The sequence below is a fragment of the Drosophila nasuta genome, chromosome 2R (genome assembly GCF_023558535.2).
Source record: "Drosophila nasuta strain 15112-1781.00 chromosome 2R, ASM2355853v1, whole genome shotgun sequence".
NCBI classification, from domain to species: Eukaryota; Metazoa; Arthropoda; class Insecta; order Diptera; family Drosophilidae; genus Drosophila; species Drosophila nasuta.
In genome coordinates, this window is record NC_083456.1 from 11468324 (window position 1) to 11488938 (window position 20615).

Below are 20615 nucleotides of genomic sequence, written 5' to 3' on the forward strand. Positions count from 1 at the left end.
AACCAAATGCAAAGGAATTTCTTAAATCATTAATTCAAGTGTCAAACATTCCAATTAATATTTTAAATTGTCTATATTTTCATAACGCAGATTACAACATCGATAACATGTAGATTCTATGTGGTTTTGGCTCTAAGGCAAATACGCTGCTAAGCTTTAATTTAAATGGAGTAAAACTGTGTGGCTGTTGAGGCTTGCAACTCGATTTGTCCCATCTTGAATTGCAGACGCTGCAACCACTTAAGCAGCGCCTCCGATTTGTTAGTCTGCAACTCCTCATAATCCGGCGCATAGTCGCGCACATTCTGCAGCCGAACATGTAACGTATCCGAGAGCTGTGTCTGCGACGAGAGCACAGTGCTCCACATGGGCAATAATTTGCCTAGCACCGTGGAGTTGGTCTCCTTCAGCGCTTCGAGCAGGCTGAGGAAATGCAAATTAACCATCTCGGACAGCTTTGAATTGGCACTTTGCGTTTGGAAATCAACACTGGACTGGACATGCATATCCTTGTTTGCCGGTTTAGCATGTGAGACCAACTGGAGTATACAAGGTGTCACTTTGGTCCAGAACTCAAAGAGCACACCCAACGTGCTGCCCTCGGCATTGCTGTTGGTGTTGTGCGCCATCTGCTCTAGATAGACGGTCCACAGTTGGCACAGTGTGAAGGCATGGAATAACGACGACATGTGCAGCACAGATGTCTTGGATTGCTCGGCAAAGCCAGCGAATATGACCTGAATGTGATCGGCAATGTGACAAGAAGCTTCCTGCGGCACAGGCTGGGAATAAGTGACGCCCTGATGCTGGTAATGCACAGTTGCAGCCGGTGGTTGTCCTTGACCAGGTGCCACATTTGGTGGCACTGGAGGTGGCAACGTTTGTGTCTCCTGGCGACGCTGCATCAATGCCATGTGGGTGAGGGAGCCAAGTAGCAGCCAGGAAAGCAGACGCATGTGACCCACGCACTCGGTGAATTCCTTGGGACTGCAAGCAGACAATTATTAATTCGAGATGAGCATCATTTCAATGTGCTTCAAGCTTACCCCTGTTGCAGCGAGGAGGGCGCATTGTTGAGCCAGGGAAGATAGCGAGCGACAGCTTTGTTGTCCCGCGAGTTGCCACGCGACATTTCCAAAGCCAGATACTGCGCCACAGCGCCTTTTAGCACGCCACCCAAGGTGTCTTCGCCCAGGCCATTGCTCGACTGTCCGTTCTTGAAATTCTGCAAAGATGTAGCTTACTTTCCAATGGGCAATAATCGAGACTCTTGCCTACTCACCTTGATTTTGCTCAGCGTATGGAAATCGGCAAGAAAATCAATGACATCGTTGATATATGTACGCAAGCAATCCGCTGCATTGGTGGTCAGCACGGGCGCTGCATCTGGTAGGCCAGGCAGAGCTCCAGGTGGAAGAGTACCGCCTGCATCGAGCAGCACAAAGCCAATGATCATGAGCAGATTATGATCGGGTATATTGGACTTAAATTTCAAAGCCTGCACAAACTCAAAGATCATCTGACGGCATAGCAAATTCTTGTCGCGATCCTTGTTAAAGGAGCGTGTATTTAACGTGCACAAATCATAGAGGGTTTGATACTCGAGATTCGTGTGCTGCACACAATAAGCCATAATCTTGGAGTAGGGATCCAGCAGTGTTTTAGGCACGCAATTCAAGCGTAATGTGGCCGCAATGAGATCGAGCATATACTCGGCATTGCTTAGGCTGGGCATGATCACGATGACCTGGCGCAGTAGCGATTCCATGGCCTGCATTGCTTGTGACCAGACCGCGAGTCCAACTCCCGCCTCGGCGGGCACGCATTGCAGATACTCGGCCATGTTGCGGAAGATGACGGGCAGCTGATCGATGGGCAAAGCCTTCTTGGAGGTCAACGATTCGCAGACCATATAGATGGGACTGGTGGCATTTAGATCCTGGAAGTCCTGCAGCGCTTTGGCAATGCTGCGGAAGTGATTGTGGCGTATCTTGACTGCAAGAGAAATCAATAATTGAGGGACAAATCTTTGACTGAAGTTGGCCTACTGTACTCACTTTTCATTTGGGTTTGGAAAACCTGCAAGAAGATGCCATTGGGCGCCAGCTGATGCAGTACACAGCGTATGAATTGGAGAGCTACAGCCTGAGCACTGCTGGCCAGTGGTAGACCATTCTCACCCTGCCAGGCATGAGTTCCGCTCAAGCAGATGCTGTAAGAAGTGAAGAGTCAGCAGCAGTTGGAGAATTTTTTCTAGTTGAACCTACCGCGATGAGATGGTGAGCACCTCGGGTAAAAAGGGAGCTGCCATGGCGGGTTCACGATGTATGAAGGTGCCTAGAATGACAATCAAGATGCCAATCTCTTCATCCGTGTATTCCTCTATGACTGCGCCACAATCCGAGCAGCGTTCCACGATGGTATAGTCGCCAACTCGCCGTGAGCTCTGCAGAAGAAAAAAACCATTAAATTTAGCTTAATTTTGAGGACATTTTAATTACCCCACGTGGTGCATGATTGGCTGCGTGTGTGGTGTGACCATTGGGCATATCGGTGGCCTCATCGCCGTCCTCGTCGTGCTCCTCAGCTGGCTGGAAAGGCGGCGGTGGCCATGAGCCAGCATATCGAGAGCGTATATCTGGTATGGCATTGGTGTCCACATTGAAGGGCGCAAGTTTCTGGCGCGGACGCTTAATGCTGTTCGATGTGGCTGAAGGTCCTGCGGCATTTGTTGGACGGTCCCCTGAAGTCTGCTTTAGATCCTGGGTGACATTCTTCAGTATGGAAGTGTGCAAATCAGGCTGAGCTTGCGATTGTGCCAGCGAAGACGCTTGCGTCTGCGCATCCGTTGAAGCGGCTGCAGCAGCTGCATTGGGATTAGGTGGCGATTCTAGGGCAACCTGCTTGATCAGGCGACGTGGCGAATTGTTGCGACTGCTGGCTGTCACATCGTCCTTGGTGCTCTCCGACACATCCAGACTGTCCTGCTTCAGGTGACTGATGTCCGGTAGATTAAGTCCATCGCGCACACGCTCCACTAATGTGGCCACTGTGTCCTGTGTACCAATGGGCAGCAGACGCTCTGGCGTTGGTATCTCGAGAGCAGCAATGCTCTTGGGCGGCGGCAACAGACCAGCATCGACTTCATCCCTAGGATTGGGCATGACGCTCATCTTGGAGAGCGGCGAATCGGGTGAGCCATAAGTTTTATCTGTGCGTCGCAGCGATTTGGTTTGCGATTTCTTCTCGCGACGAGCTTCGTCAGCCGAGGAGCTCGATGTGCCTGCGCTGCACTCCACAATTGTCTTGTGGCGTCCAATGGGTTTGGTTGTTACCGCTGGAGCAGCTGTGCCGCCATTAGTCGAGCGACTGCCGCTGCCGCTGCTCGAGCCGGGTTTGCTGGACACGCTAGCAGCAGCTGTGGTGGCTGCGGGCATATCCTGGAGTGCACCCAACGCTTTGAGATGATTCGTGGCAATGGCTGCAAACATTTTCGATGTAGAGGCGGCGGCATTCTCCAGCGACTTGTTGCGCACGGTCACCGCACGATGAACGTCCACTGGAGGACTCACGATGGCTGTCTCTGTAGTCTCCGGTCCGACCAGCGGAGTGACAATCATGCGAACACCTTCTTGCAGACTGTGACGAGTGTGAGTTGTTACCACGGTGGTGCTCACGGATTCGCTGGTGCTGCCCTTGATCTTGGTCGTATACGTATCTCCGGTTTTGGTAGTGATCATTGACTTTAGCGATTTGCTGGACTTCTGTGAATAAAACAGTAAGAAAAATGTTAATTTAAATAGTTCCTTTTAATATAAAACGAATTTAAAATTTAAACAAGTATCTACTATAATACAAAATATTGCTTTAGAATTAATATTTATTTTCTTTGATTAATTTAAAATTTCGAAAATAATTAGATCATCGCTTTAGATTTTATAGGGCCATTAAATATTAGAATATTTTCTAAATAAACATTTTCCATATATAAATATGCACAAAATTCCTTTTTCTCATAAATGAACATAACATTTAATTAGAACTAAAAGTAATATTACAAAGTATTCCTAACAAAAAGCTTATTATTCTAATTATTTTAAAACATGTCAATCGATCTGCATCAAAGTTATGCTTTAGCTCTTGGCTAAATTGAAGTACATTTCATAATAATAATTATTAAATTTCCGGTCATCCTAATGAAAATCAGTCTTCGCATACCAATACTGGATATCAAACAAAAACGGTTGCTGCGTATACGTAATATAATATATACGTTATATTACGTATACGCAGCGTCATCCCCGTATAAGCATGATGAAACTTACCTCCTCGGTGTATTCCACGGTGCGACGATTTCGGAGTTCCATCTTAGCAGTGGGCAGAATGTCCTCAAAATGAATGGTGTCATCGAAGGAGCCCTGCAAAGTAAAAAAAGCTGTTAGAAAGTCAAATGATTTAAGAACTTTCTCCCTACCGGAGCACTGCTGCCGTGAAGAGTGCTGTCCGAGAGATCGCTCTCGGGTATGGCCACCAATTCGGACTCGGTTTCATCGGCATCCAAACTGGAATCGTTGTATTTGCGGAACGCGTGCTGCAGCTTTGGTGTGAAGGCCACGTTTTGACCCTTGCTCTTGGAGGCAGCGCTGGTGCCTTCGGATGGAAACATGGGACTGGCCGGTGGGCTGGCCTCCTTATCATCGGGATCTGTGCCCAGCGAAGGTTGGCTGACATCGCGTGACCTAGCTGCACCACCCACACCCTGAATGTCCAGTATGGTAGTTGTGGGAATGCGTCGACACTGATGGAAATGTCCACGCAAACTGTTCATAATCATGCGTATGGCCGAGATGACATAACCGCTCAACGGTGGCTGGGTGTAGGAATACTTGTAGAGTACAACGAGCAGCGTAAAGAGCCAATTGCGCCGTGGATACTGCTCCAGATGCCACAGAGAATAGTTGAAGACAATATTCTGATAGGATTCACCCGAGGTGTGGGTGGGATTGGGAGCATACAGAATAATCTGCATGACCGAGGGCAAGATGAGACCTCCAATCAAATGATTCTGATCCAGCACTTGTGGCAGATTGGCCAAGAAAGCATTGAAGACGGCGGAAACACTGAAAAGAGTGAAACGTTTCAATTGCTGCAAATTTCGGTCTGATTTATATTACCGCAAGGAATCGGGGGTGGTGTGGAAGGTCTTGTCGATCTGATTGTGTCCCAAGAGCAAGAACAAATGCTTCAACACGATATTCTGGGTCCTGGTCACGGGTTTATCCTCCGATGGGAATGCCTGATCTGTGCGTGACATGAACTGCATGAGCATAAAGACTAGCAAATGAATTGTCTCTCGATCCGATTCCTCCAGTTCTGTAATGCGACTTAGTAGTCCGATAAGATTATCATCGTTAAGTCCGCCCAGCGAATGGATGTGTCCATCTAAAGAGGATATAGTACAGATTATTAGACTCTACCGACGTGATTTATATTTGCTTATATGCCAAAGGGAAAAACACCGATTCATGATTTTCTTTTTTTTTTTTTTGGATTTTGGTTTTTGTTTTTCTTACAACCACATGCCAATTGCACAAATAGATTGAAATTGATTGATACAGATATAGTATATATAATTGGATGTATATATACTGCTTGTGTGTATATTTTGTATGTACGAAAATTTTGTATATACACAGGGTGTTGTTTTGTAAAGTTTTCGAGAATTTAGAGTTGTTTTTGTTGTGGGTCAAGAAAGAGTAGGAGAGTTACAGAGAGAGAGAGAGAGACATTTATAGATTATACGATGATACGTTCACAATAGATGTTCAGAGAGCATACATACCAGTTCGGAAGGGTACACGTAAAATGATTTTGATTTTGTGTGTGTGGAAAGCAATAATGTTACATTTATCAACATCGATCGGCTAAATTCAAAATTCACATTTAACATTTATACAAACATTTCAAAGAGAACCGAAAATGTATGTACCAAAGAAAGAATAGATAAGTTAAATTATGTCCTAGCTGTTTTCAGAAATTCCTAAACTTTCTGAGTAGGCTTTTAGCTCAAGGGACACTTACACCAAATAGGATACTCATATCGCTTAAGATTAGTCGCATGAAACGGTTATAGACCGGTTAAGAAATTGGTTTTAAGAGCTGGATTGAATGTTGAAGAAGTCATGCAGTGCCCATAAGTAAGTAATTTATAAAATTTATAAATTCGAATCATTTTTAGTAAAGTTAATAAAATATGTTAGTTGTAAGTAATTAAAAAATCATTAATATTATAGATATTTTCAAAATTAAAATTTAAACGTGCGCAAGGGAAGAACAAATTGAATTATATTTAAAATTGAAAAAAGATTTTGATCTGAGAGTTTCGTAGCTGAAGAAAAGCTGAAAGCTGAAAAATCGAAGGCTTAATCTTCACCAAGACATGTGGATATTTAATTGAGAATTGTGCTTAAAGAAGCTTCCAAATTCTGGAATGTATTTCGATAAATTAGTAATAAGTATATTTCAAGTAATTAAACGAGCTGTGATAATTTAAATATTGCAAAATTATAAAAGAAACATTAATGAACATTTGCAGCTGTTGGAGAAGGGTTGGACAACAGAGAGCAAGGAACAGATAACACAAATAAATCAAATGAATTCAACATCGATAGAGATTGGTTGTTCGGACACACATGCTCTACAACCTACCTGGATTGGCCGTGGTGCTGCCCGTGGTGCCAGCGGCGGCGGCGGCATTGGCACCCGAATGCGGAGCGACATCACAAGTGCAATGCATGGGAAAGGCCAGTGCCGAGGGACTGGGACTGGGTGCAGTCACCATTGGCTGTGGCGGCAACAGATTTGGTGCCGAGGGATGCTTTTGGAAATGGGAATGTAGGGAGGTGGCAAAGGTGTGGCCCGATGTCGAGGATGCTGTTGTTGGCATGCCAGCAGCACTTGTTGTACTAGTTGCATTGGTAGTCACTGTCGCTGTGGTTGTTGCTGCTACTGCTGTTGCGACTGTTGCTGGTTGCATGGAACTCGAAGTGATCGTTGTGGAAGTTGTGGCGTTAGTCGAGGGCTGAAAGGGCTGCTGGGCAGCCTGGGAGCGCAGCAAGGTCTCAGCCTCCTGCAGCGTGGGCATTGGACTGTGATGACTAGGCGGTACGCAATGCACTAAATACTGGTGACTTTGACTATGAGCCGAGGCAAACGTCGCTACTTGTGCACTACTACCAGCTGTGTGTGAATGCGGATGTGTGTGAGTGTAAGTGTGTGTGTGGGGATGGTGTGTCGCGTGTGTATACGGATGTGGATGTGGATGTGAATGCGGATGATGATGTGGATGTGGATGGTGGTGATAGGTAAACGCAGTGTTGTGTGGCGGGGCATGGTGTATGGGACAAGGGGGCGGTGGCAGGGCGGCTTTCGAGCGTGTATGCAATGGATTACTAGTTGTGGCGACACTATGACTAGCTGTGCTGGCATTTTGATTGCCACTACTACTCCCTAGGAACTGACCCAATCCAAAGCGCGAGGTCTTCCGCTTCAATATGGGTGCCGACACTTGGCGACTGTAGATCTTCTCTTTCTCCGGCACGGCTGTAAATCACAAAAATAAATACATTTTTAATTGATTAATATACAAAGAAAGATTATGTGCTAAAATCTTGAATTTGAGAACTTTTCCATCGATCAAAGCAAAACAGTGATGTATTATCATTAAATAAAGCGAAAATATACTGAAATATACTACAACTATTTATTTAAAATATACCATAGTATACAAAATATACCAGATTGTCAATCAAAGCATTTATGTCCCGACAACAGCAGCCAGTTTTTTAGCCAAATTATTTCTTGATTAACTGATCGCAATCAAGCTTTCAGATATCATTTGATATAAGAATTTTGAATTTATCTTAAATTGATCTCAGCATAATTCAATATCGTTTTCCTCGATCTTAACACTTTTTCCTATGTTATATTGAATGTTGTACTCACCGAACTTGGAATCCTGGCGTGGAGCCATGCTGGCTGGCGCGGACATGGTCCGTTTATAGGGCCACTTAGTGCCAAAGGAGGCGCTCAATGTTTTGGCCATGCTACCGCTGGTGTCCGACTGACTGAGCGCCTCGCGTGCTTTCAATATTTTGGCCGAGAGCGCTTCGCTGCCATTGTCGGAGTTGCGGAGATCGCGCAAATATGAAATATCGCCACATTTCTCTAGATTGATTTGTGCCTCGACGAAGAGCGTATCGAAGCGATTCAGGAAGAACTCCCAGCCGAGCATTTTGCGATCGGAGAGAGAGTTGTGCAGCTGATAGACAGATTGCAGGACCACGGGTCGATCGACAATGAAGAGATCGAATTGCGATTCCAAGCAGAAGAGCAGTGACCGTATTGCCGTATCATGTATGGTTCCGATATAGAGAGTCGCCCGCTGCGCCACATACACATTGATGTCATCCATGCTGGCAATCAGATGACAGAAGGCGGTCGCCAATGCCGTTTGCAGTCCCACCTCAGAGCGCAGCGGTGTCGAATCCATAAAACGTGTAATCACGGTTACTCGTTCCACTGCCGTGAAGCGTACCCGCCAATCCACATCGTGGAAGGCCTCCTGCACCACGCGCCAGAACACATCCGAGCCCAGCGGCAGCGTGATGCAGTGCAGCAGCAGAGGCACGCACACCTGACAAATGTGCGAGTGCTCCGCATTGCACAGCTCCCACAAACTAAAGAGCAATACAAATATTTATATTCGCATTTGAATACAATTGCTACTCACTTTTTGATCAACAAATTCTCCTGGCACCAGATGAAGAAGCCCCTTTGTTCCCTCGCCGCCTTTGCCAAAGCATCGCCATGCAGCGCCATCGTCTTCAGGCACTGCAACACATAGTAGAGTATCTCCGGTTTCTTGATAGTTGGTATTTCCTATAGAAAAGAAGAACGAAATTTAATGTAATTTAAAAATAGCATATTTATAGAGGAGAAAATAGGGTAGAAATCATAATAAATATACTTTGCTATTAGACAAAAGATTCATCACGTTTATTTCTTGGATATATGAAAATAACATTTCTTATTTTAAATTATTTATTAATGAATCACAGACTAAATATATTTTATATTTATAAACCTTTGTGCCTAAAAACATTTGTATTAATATAACCTTCTATGTTCATATCAGTGCATTCTATCTTAATTTTATAATATAGTTGGCGTTAAATATATAATGTTGAAACGAAATACTTCAAATGCACTTCAATATAAAAAATAATCTTAATTCTTTTTATCAAAATCAATTTTGTTTCTTTTTATACCCGCTACCCATAGGGTAGAAGGGTATTATAACTTTGTGCCGGCAGGAAATGTATGTAACAGGTAGAAGGAGGCATCTCCGACCCTATAAAGTATATATATTCTTGATCGGCGTCAACAGCCGAGACGATATAGCCATGTCCGTCTGTCCGTCCGTCCGTATGAACACCTAGATCTCAGAGACTATAAGAGATAGAGCTATAATTTTTTTTCGACAGCATTTGTTATGTTTGCACGCAGATCAAGTTTGTTTCAAATTTTTGCCACGCCCACTTCCGCCCTCGCAAATAAAAAAAAACGAATAACAAGTGTAATTTTAAAGCTAGAGCTTTGCGATCAGATAAAAATTGTGGAAGTTATTAAAGAAATACTTTTGTATGGGCAAAAACGCCTACTTACTAGGGTCTGAGTTGCTTTGGCCGACAATCTGGTACATTGTGCCGTCTATGGTATATTTTGAATGGTGTACTATATCGATATACCAAATATACCATTTGGTATATTTTTAGTATTTTTAGTATTATTGGTATATTTTGAACATGATACCGCAATATTTTGCCTTTATTAAAAATGGGTAGCGGGTATCTCACAGTCGAGCACACCCGACTGTAACTTTCTTACTTGTTTTTTTATTAGTAATAATATTTTAGAGAACTAAAATGAAATATAAATAGAATTTTGTCTCTCTTTTTTCAAATAATAATGATTTTATTAAAGGCAATTTAAATTTATTTTATTTAAGTAAATTCTTGTATTAATAAAATGCACAATAAAAAACATTTTCAGATATTACGCATACGCACCGTTAGCAGTTGGTGAATGTACTGCAGTGGTTGTGGCAACTGATCGAGCGTAAATTTGAACTTGCCCACCGAAGTATGCCAGAAATCATCACTATCCTCCTCCTCCTCGTCTTCATCCGATCCGCTGCCATTCTCCCCGCCATTGCTACCATTGGCGCCATTTTCGCCCATCACCGAGGCCTTGGTTACGCTGACATTGGCACTGCCAACATCTGCATCGGAGAGCGTGATGGAACGAGCGATGGCACGATCTGTGGGCAATATGGAGGCCAGATCGAGTTGCTCTGAAACTGTTTCAACCGTTGCCGTCATGATCTGCATTAGATAGCAAAGGGGATTTACATTGCGGCGAAGCATCGTTTACACAATCTATGGCGGACAATTTGCAACATGTTTACGGCATATTTACACGTTATTTTACATTAGGTGTACGGCTGAGATTACATTCTTCACACATTTAGTACACATGGAGACAAATGCAATCAATTTGCACGCTTCAACTTACACATCCATTATCATTATATCATTTTGTATTTTTTGGTTTTGTATAATAATGTACATAAATAATTGACATAAAAACATGTAAGAATTGCATAAAATTGTTAAGGTACGAGTATTTGTGCATTAACGGTATTATTGTACAATTGTTATTGATTTTTTTTGTTTGTGGACTTTTTAAATAATTGTGACGGTGCTTGGTACACGGAACATGCTCATCAACAATGATCACAAATCAAATGGGGGAAGGTAATTAAAGACGTTGATTTACGTGTTTAAAGAGTATTGAATAAATTAAGGTAATATTTACATATGTATGATGGAGAAATGTGGAGAGTAATATTCAAATAAAATGTACACATAAGATAAGTATTAAATATTGTTATTAATTTTCAATTACGATCTTTCCGTTTGCATGTACGAGTACTTCGCAATTTATATTCACACACATACAAGATACTTTGAGACACGGGAGTGAAAGGAAAACTTGAAATTTAAAAGAACAAAATTTAATTAATCTAGAAATTTGAAGCTAACACTTGAAATTTGATTCACCAGCCTAGAATTGTATAGCCTAGAAATTCAACTACAAAACATCTATTTTTTGAATTCACGACGTTTTCTAGTTGATCTGCTAAAACACCTTAAATAAGTCGAAAATATACTAATTTAAAATAATTTACAACAGAAGCTAGAATTTGTATAAACTTGCAGATGGGTTCTTAATAATATTTATAAAAAATTTATGAAGAGCTTAGAGTTAATATATTATATTAATATAAAAAACAGCAATCGGAAATAGTATATATAATATATATTTCTTTTGCTTTAAGTTTAGCATAAATTAAAATTCGCTCATTAAATCTATCTGCAAGAGTATTAAATCTTCGGCATTCCGAATGAGACTATTCTATTTTAAAATTTGACACTTGAATTAACAAAACGCTATTTTCTCTATTTGTTGAAAAGCTGCTAAACATCACACTAAATGTTCAGTTTTGACTTATAATTATTAGAATGAAAAAGAATATAAAATGAATGTAGGACGAATTTTAGTAAGCAAAATAAAAATATGAGAAAACACTCTGTACAATTTATATACATTTAACACGAAGAGTACAATATATAAAAAAAATTAGATTAATAATTGAAACAAAATGGACAAATTGAAATAGTCGAATACGATTATCGAATTATATGATGGTTTCGTTTGCTTAATCAGCCAAATAATAATACAACTAATATTAAAAAGAAACTGTTTGTAGCACGTTGTATTTGTTTTTGTTTTTTTTTTTTGTTAATGAATGCACAAAGTACCTCGTCTGTGGCGTGAACTTTTCTCAATTCATTATTATCAACTGAATGCCCATTTTCGTTATTCTATAAAAAATATATGAAAAAATGAAAAATTTTGTAGAATTTTTGAACGTTGCTTTTGGATTTTGATTGGTTTGCGTTTGCGTTTTTTTTTTGCTTATCGAAATCATAAATTGGAAATTTGAAATTCGAATATGAAATGAACCGAAGTCAACTGAATTTTCATTTGAAATCTGTATTGTTATGTTGCTGTAATAAATTATTTGGATATTTATAAAAAATGTATATCGATATATATATATATTGGTATAGTTGTATATATGGGGTGTGTTTCATTATTCAAGATACCTACTTAAACGCATAATATATTTTTTTTATTTGTTATTATTATTTTGATATTGAATATTGGTCTTGAGTGTGTGTGTTTGTGTGTATTCAAGTGTTCGTAACCAAAGAAGTTAATATATATAATAGAGAATTCTAATGTTTATACGAATATTCAAAATCGAAATACATACGGAACAGACGTGGGGCATATGGACGAGCACTCCGCCCACGGAGTGCGGTTCAGGTTGCGGTACGGCCACAGGGACAGGACCTTGATAGAGAGAAAAGTAAGTATGAGTATCAGGGTTATATACAGTTAAGATTAGTAATTGCTTGAATCTGGCAAACAGATTTTGGTTATTGAACTTTTGCTAGAAATGAAATCGAAATCGTTTAAGTGGACAAGATAACGCATTGCATTCAACTAATGGGGCATGCAACCAAGTTCATACACATAAGTATAAATCCTAGAAAGGTCATTCAAATGGCATTGATCATGGAGTTTTCCAAAAATTCACTGAAAAATGTGACATGCAGGTATAGAATTTTCAACAAATGTTCTATTTCCAATTGAGGGGCTCAGCCTGTGAGTGTGTTCAGTTCAAATTCAGTTCAGATTTAAGTATATTTGAAGTAAAGTAAATTAGCCTAATATTATATTATTTTAATGATGTAAGATTATATTATATAATATTTCCACCAAATAAAATATTTCTCGAGATCTGGAAACAAACTGAGGACACTCACAGACAAGTATGGAATAAAGAATGCGATTTCCTATAGAAAATATTCGTTTCGAAAAAAATGATAGATCAACGAAAATGTATATTCAAGGCACGCTGGCTACTGGAGTACGAGTAGTTATTGTTGCTGTTGTGTTTTTGTGGAGAACGCATTTGTGTGAAGAGTTGCGAGAATACCGAACCGAAAGATAATATTCAACTAAATGGATCAAATGGGGCAGTTATCACTACAAGTACGTTCATCTATTATGTATGTAAGTATATTAAAGCTGTTATATGCTAAATCATATGTATTCTAGAAAGCTAAACAGAGATATAGTAGAGTTAGAGGTGGAGTGTCGAGAGTCTGTTTCTGTTTTTGTTGGTGGTGTTGCTGAGGTGGATGATAGTTTGTGGATGTCTTTTCTTGTGATTAAAGTATTGAAAATTGAATTTGAATTTGTAACGAAATGCTTTTCGAACTGATTAACAAAATGTTAAGAATGTAATGTGAATTTTTTGATTGATTATTTTAAGTTGTGAGTAATTTTGTAGAATTTGTTTTTGTTTTTTGTTTTTGTTTTCTTTAACGAATGAAAAATTTGCTTTTGGGTGCATCACCTGCCATTATAATAATTTTTCCATCGTCTGAAAAGAATTGATCTAGCTTAAAGATATCTGATAATGATTGATAGATAGTATATATATAAGTTTTTTTTTTTAGTATTTTTGATGATAGTAGTTGGCGTTCGTTTGTTATTGTTAATTGTTAATTGTTATTTGTTGAATTGTATATAAGAATAGCAAGAGTTGGTTGGGTTATTAATTCATCGGGTCGATAGATCCGATAGACAGTGTGTGACAGTGATAGACAGACAGTTGGTACGCGCGAGAAAAGTGCGTGTGCGAGCGAGACAGCGAGCGAGCGAGCGAGTTAGTTAGTTAGTTATACAGTAGACGCGTTGAATATGTTAGAGATAGAGAGAGAGAAAGATATACAGATACAGATACAGATATATATATATATTTATGTAGAGACAGAGAGAGATAGAAATAGTTAAATAGCAAGAGATAGACATATAAATTAAAGCCAAATTAGTTTAAATGGAAAATGTTTAAATGCGATTACTTTTGGAATTTATGCGTTTCACACGCAGTTTTAATCTCATCAATTTATTGTTGTTCTTGTTGATATGTTTCAAGTGTGGCTGGAGTTTTAGTCTCGATCTTGTTTAAACTGGGTTAAGTAATTGTTTCGGGTTGCGGTTGCGGTTGGAGGGGGGGTCTTCTGGGTCTAGTTTTCAGGTTTTCAGGGACTGTTTATATATGCAAATTGTTTACAGAGCATAGCAGGTGCAGTTTAAAGGTAACTAGGAACAATGTTCGTTTGTTTTTTTGTTTTTTGTTTTTGGTATGCGCTTCAAACGTGGCTTTAAGTCTAAGTTATTTGAATGTATACAAGGGACGCCCCCATCCAAGGGCGTCATACCATTCATTGGCCCTCAATATATACTATATTTATAGTTTGGCCAATGATGCTACTTTAGCTACAAAAGTTGGGTGACTTTCACTGCATTACTTTTACGGTGGTTAGTTACAAGTATTTCGTATTTTTATTTATAACGGGTGGGTTGAGGGGAGCTTTAACTTTGACGACTTTTTCGATAGATATTTAACATCCGAATTCGAATATTTTATCAAATCAAACTAAATGGGTGGGAGAATCAAGGAAATATTCAGTCTTACCTGCAAAGCCTCCAAGTGGACCCAAGGGAATGGGCAAAGGTGCCATGGACAGGGAAACATCGCGTTCTCGGGTCTTCTCCTTATCCGATTCCGGCGGCGACTTGCGTGACGATTTCTCCTCCTCGATGATGTCCTCAATAGGCACCTAAGATCAATGTGAGCATATCACTCTTATATATAAACACAATTTAACTTACATCTGGTGGCCTAACAGGATTCAGGGGGAGCCATGAACTCAACCAGCTTGGTGGACAGTTGATGCCACATCGTGGATGCCTCGCAATATGCACACTCTGCCACCTGAAAGAGGAAGAAATGTGAAGTCTTTACTCAGCAAATACTCTAATATTCTGAGAAGAATAAAGTTATTGAGTTTGACATTAGATTACATTCTTAAAATGTTTTTGAATATATTTTATTGTTTTTTTTTTTTCTAAAATTTAGTCATAAAAATGTTGTTATTCCTTTCTTACAGAACTTCAATCCAAATCAAGTTTTAATGTAATCACCAAAAAAAAATGTTACAGTACATAAAAATGGTAATTAGTAATCTCAACTAAATATAAAATAGAAATTAGAAAAAATATTGATTTATTTTTATTTAAGTTTAAGAATGTTTGAGAATTTCCTTTTTAAACCATTTTTTATTTCAAGACTGATCAGAGTAGAGTTATTTTTGAACATGATCTTAAAATTGTTCTTCTCGGTTTCACTTTCTCATAGTTTTTTTTTTAATATAGAACAATTTTTACCCTGTTTAGATTAACTCACCTTGAGAGCACAGACATGGCTGCTGAGACCAACACGAGCAGCAGTTACCATGCATTTGATGAGACGAGAGACATTCTCGCAGACACTTGTGTGAATGCCCATGTGCTGCTCTACATCCTGGAGTTCCATTTGCTTGAGTAGAATATCCAGCATGAGAATGCAACAGGTTAGATTATGCTCGGCATCAGTGGAGAATTCCGTGTGACGATTTGTAGGTGCCTCATCATCTGAAATAGCTGAAGTATTTCCAGAGTCATCTTCGACAACAGGTGCTGGAAGAGAGAATATTCATTTAATGGATTACTTTGTCCACTTACTTTGACTACTTACAAATGGAGCTGCGTCTGGGTGGATTGGCCATCTCCGCCTTGCTCTCCTTGCACGGCGTCTTGGGTGCCTTGGCCTGCTGCTGCTGCACCTGCGGATCCTTCTCCTTCTCGCGCATCAATTCATGCTGTATGCCGTACTTCATGATGCGCACTCCGTCGCCAAACATGGCAAAGAGTTGGACCAGCGGAATTAGTATCTCCAGCTTAGTGAGTATCTGCAGCCAGTGCAGCGCCTGCTGTTGTACCTTGGCCGTTGTCTTCTCGAAGCGAATGGCCACAAAATTGTACATGGTTTTGGCATCGAAACCCAGAGGCGACATTTCGGGATCGAGTATTTTGCTCAGCACAATCTTTAGTTCATTCAGCTCCTTTTCGGCCACATCATTCGTTATGGCCTCCATCCAATGTGGCATCACATAGTCCCAGATTTCCGAGGTGATCACTTCATAGGGTACCAGGCAGATCAGACGCTGCAGTCCCTCCTTGAGGTGGCTGGTGCGGGAGGCAAGTGTCTCCCAGTGGCCACCAACGCGAGCGTATTCCGGAGGATGGGGCAGCAAGCAGGAGATAAAGACGTTGTAGTGAATACGACAGATCTCCTTTAGCCAGTTGCACACATGATCCACCTTTAGCTTCTCTATGGTGCTTTCAATCTGACCAGCAGCTGTTGTTGAAGTTGAAATTAGTACGAATTAATATTCAAAAGATAACTATATCTATTCACCATCGTAAGAGTAGGCTGTGACATGGAACCAATGAAAGAGCATGCTCAGAATTCTTCCCAGCACCTCGACAGGTGTGTCCGCAGTTGGAGTGCAGCGACCGACGAGCAGCCAAATGCCATAGCGGCCCAGCATCTGTCGCTCCTCGAGAGAAATGTTGTCGGGTGTGAGGGCGTGGCCATTCTTCTTGGCATCCGAGGAGGACTCCTTGCCGGGCTCAAAGTTGAGCGGCTTCGCCTCGCGCAGCAAACTGACCACAGACTCGACCATGTGCATCTGCATCTCTGGATCCATTTGCCAGGCTGGCTGCAAACTGCGATGCACCACATGATCCCCACCACGTCGAGAGTTGTGACGATTGCTGTGACACTGGCCACAATAGCGTATGGGATGATTGCCATTGTAGCTGGCGCATTCGGTGGAGAAACAAATTGAGAAGGCGGACTTCTCATTCGAGCGACAGTTTTTGTTCTCGCACACCATCGACACCTGCTGCATGGGATGAAGAATGTCGCCGAACTCGAGATTCGCATGCTCGCGATGTATCTCATTAGCGCACTCGATGCACAGATACAGTGGGGGAGGACAGTCGGGGGCGTAGGTGATGCTGATGCTATGATCGTAGCACACTTTGGCTGCCTCAGCATTGCCGGCATTGGGGCAATGCTCACGTTGACAGGTGAAGGGCACCAGGTCGTCTAAAATGAGCAAACATATTTATTAGTCCTTTAGGGAATTCTATACTAATAATGTTTAATAAGTATAGCAAATAATTCTAATATTAATCTTGATTTTAACGAATTCAATAATGTTGGATTTAAAACTCCAAAAACGTTCCGTAGTCTGAGAAATAAAGATTCTTAGTTACGAGTTAGTCCAAACTTGCTTTGGAAAAAAATCCAATTGGTCCTAATATGGCTAAAAGTGACCTAGGCCAGAAATATATATATATAGCAACCCTCGTATTAAAATAATATATTAACTATAAAAAATAATAAAAACTTATATTAATCTTTATTAATTTTAAGATTTTACTAAGAACGATAACTACGCAATTTAAATTGATTCTAATAAAGAATTATATCCAATTCAGTTGAGTTTATACTATCTTTCTGCTCTTAACATTCAAAATTAATGCCTTACACAAAGAAATTGGAATTATACAGAGTGAAAAATTACGATCTAAACAAATAACATACATATTTCATAGGTTTAAGAACTTATTGATTTAAATCGATTGCCTAAAGTCAGATATAAGTTTAAAGTAACTCTTTTAACAATATTTCAATCTTCAGTTTAAAGTCCAGAAAATAATGATTCTTTACTTATTTAATACTTACTCGTTAGCTTTGAGAGCAGCACCTTGCGATCAAAGAGATTGGCATCGAAGGCGGGCCAATAGTAGAAGAGCAGCTTGGCAGCCGAGGTGCGAGAGACAGCTGTGCCATAGGCGACCACACAGAGAATGTCCTTGACCACGTTGTGCTTCAACGTCATCAGACACTCTAAAAGCTGACAGTGATGGGCTGGAAATACATATTACTTTAGCTATACCTATTAACTATATATTGGGTAAGCTACCTGGGTTTTTTAGAGTACTGCAGGACCATCATGATGACTGAAGAGACTGACTGGCAAGCTTGGCATTCCTGCTCATCGGCGCTGCGACGTGCTAGTAAATGTTATAATCGAAATTAGGACAGTTTGTATAACAGTTATGCACAATACGTACTTATAGTAAAGGGTAAGATATAGTAGCACAGCGCATTGACAATGTCCTGATGCAAGGCTGGCGGTAGTACAGATATAGTAGAGCTGACTAGATAGGGTAGATTATCAATAAGATCCTTGTCAAGAAAGGGTAGAATGCAACTAAGACATTGTAGTAGAGCTTTGCCGAAGACTGAAAGAAAGGTTGAATTCATTATTATTATTTTTATTAGCACTATTATAGTTATTATGATTCTAATATAATGATTTTTGTATAATAATTTATCAAATTTCATTCAAGGAATAAAAAAAGCCACTATTGGTTAAGGCATAGTTTTTATTATAATATTCAATTAACAAAACAAATTCAATATTAATACTGAAAGTCAATAATGAAATCAGAAAATAAATTTTGAAATTTTAATATAATAATGAAAAGAAAAAATTATTACTATGCAAATTAAATTTGATTTATATAATAAAAATCAAAAATATAATATATATATATATAAAGTTGGTTTTTATAATATTTAGGAAATAATGAAATAATCCAAATTTTAATATTAATAATTATTATTACATTTCAGTTTAATTATAATATCCAAAATAAAATGCAAATTATATTTTTACAAGAAAAACTACAGAATACAAAAGAATACAAATTAAAGTAGATTTTTACAATAAAAATCGAAATATGACAATCTTTACTAAAATTCTTTACACTGATACCATTAAATTTATATATAATTACTTATTACTACGTGATAATTTATTTAATAATTTATTATTATTTCTCCGTATTGATTATAGCAATTTTATTACATACCGATTTGTCCATACTGGATGCAAGGTGCCACATCAATGAGCATAGTAAGTGCATTATAGAGATTGCCATATTCGAGATTTGGATAGGCAGACATGCGAGTTGGGTCTTCGAGAGGATCGCGTATAAGTTCGTGCGGAGAGGTGCGCACATCTTTAAGGACAGCTGTTCAAAATTTGCAATCATTATGAACCGATTTAAGTTAGTGCCAATTTCAATTTAAACTTACTTAATAGAGTTTGAGAAAAGTATTTGATATTGTTAGCAATATCGACGCCAGAGGGCGCAGGTAAGACGTTGTGCAATAAGCGTACATGGTATTCATGAAGGGCTCTCAGTTTTGCCTGAACTGTAAAGTAGAGGAAAAAAAACGCAACGATTTTGAGACTCCGAGAGTCGGAGACTTCTGTGGCATACTTACAGGCGGCAGCGCGAGTGCCCATGTTGATGAGTTGCACCTTAAAGCTGCCAGTCATTATATCAGACAAATCCTTCGCATTGCCGAAACTGCTGCCGAGGGACTTCGCATTCTATTAATAATTTGATTTATACAATTTACAAAATGCTATCTATCAATTGTGCAGTTTTCAACATTACGTAATCAGTGGCAGGCAACAGAGTTGATGCTGCCACAGTAAAATGTTGAAAACTACACGAAATTTCATAGATAAGTAGAAAACTTCATATGCCTGTTAATAAACTGGAATTAGTTGTTGTGTTTTTCATGAATTTACCTCGAAATTTGTTAGTTTTTTCAATAAATTTGCAATTTTTTTACAATTTTTACTGCGCACCTTGACCACAAAGAAAAATCTCTATAACTAAACTGTGCCCCGGATTGTGGTGTGTATCTGTGCAAGAATATCTATAGCTGGAAAATCTGTTGGATGCGCCCGGCGACCCTGTTGCTTTTTGCTTTGACATTCAGTTATTCAAGTAGCATATTAAGAGTTTTTTAGATTAGCAAACACATTTGATTATTTTAATTTTATTTCTGTACCAGTATTTATTAAATAGATTTAGTTTGTATCTATTTCTTTTCAATGTGTAGCGGTATTTGTATTCACATCATACGGCGAGGGCGAGTGCGTACTGACCCACTTTTCTCGCTGCTGATTAACACTCACCCCGCATTCGGGCCAAAAAAGCAAAAAACCAGCTGCAACTGGGACATGCGCATAATCCATGTTTACATTCGCATTTTCGCAGCTCGCGAGTTTTTCCTTTCGTGCTTTCCCTTGACGCCCACACAACAGTTCAACAAGTGTTTGTTTTGGTCGGCGCAAAAGGTAAATATTTACAAAGTCAGTCCTTTGCTTATCAGTTTGTTGCCTTGTCGATTCTGCGCAGTTGGCACGTAATGTTTGTAAATAATTTCCAGCTGTTTCCCACCAGAAGGCTACAGGTTTGCTTTTTTGGAGACTTGGAAACTGTCAACATACCGTGACTTGGATGTACTGTGATGAAAGTGGTAAACTAAAATTTAGAATGGCTGCGTAATTTTGAGCATCATTTTTATT

General features: G+C 39.7%; 1 protein-coding gene across 1 annotated transcript; it reads right to left on the reverse strand.

Annotated features, from left to right (window-relative positions):
• Positions 1-54: 54 nt before the first annotated feature.
• On the reverse strand, positions 55-19933 carry LOC132787433 (protein unc-79 homolog). Its single transcript, XM_060794470.1, is given in 29 exon segments — positions 55-987; positions 1047-1225; positions 1283-1995; positions 2058-2212; positions 2268-2446; positions 2502-3764; positions 4326-4418; positions 4475-5120; positions 5175-5442; positions 6709-7602; positions 8005-8738; positions 8792-8940; positions 10131-10445; positions 11946-12008; positions 12464-12543; positions 13616-13672; positions 14741-14885; positions 14938-14964; positions 14966-15040; positions 15512-15783; positions 15842-16504; positions 16565-17260; positions 17903-18093; positions 18150-18234; positions 18295-18465; positions 19099-19260; positions 19325-19444; positions 19517-19625; positions 19830-19933. Coding segments are annotated over 28 exon segments (9276 nt in total). The 5' UTR covers positions 19572-19625; positions 19830-19933; the 3' UTR covers positions 55-161.
• Positions 19934-20615: the final 682 nt, after the last annotated feature.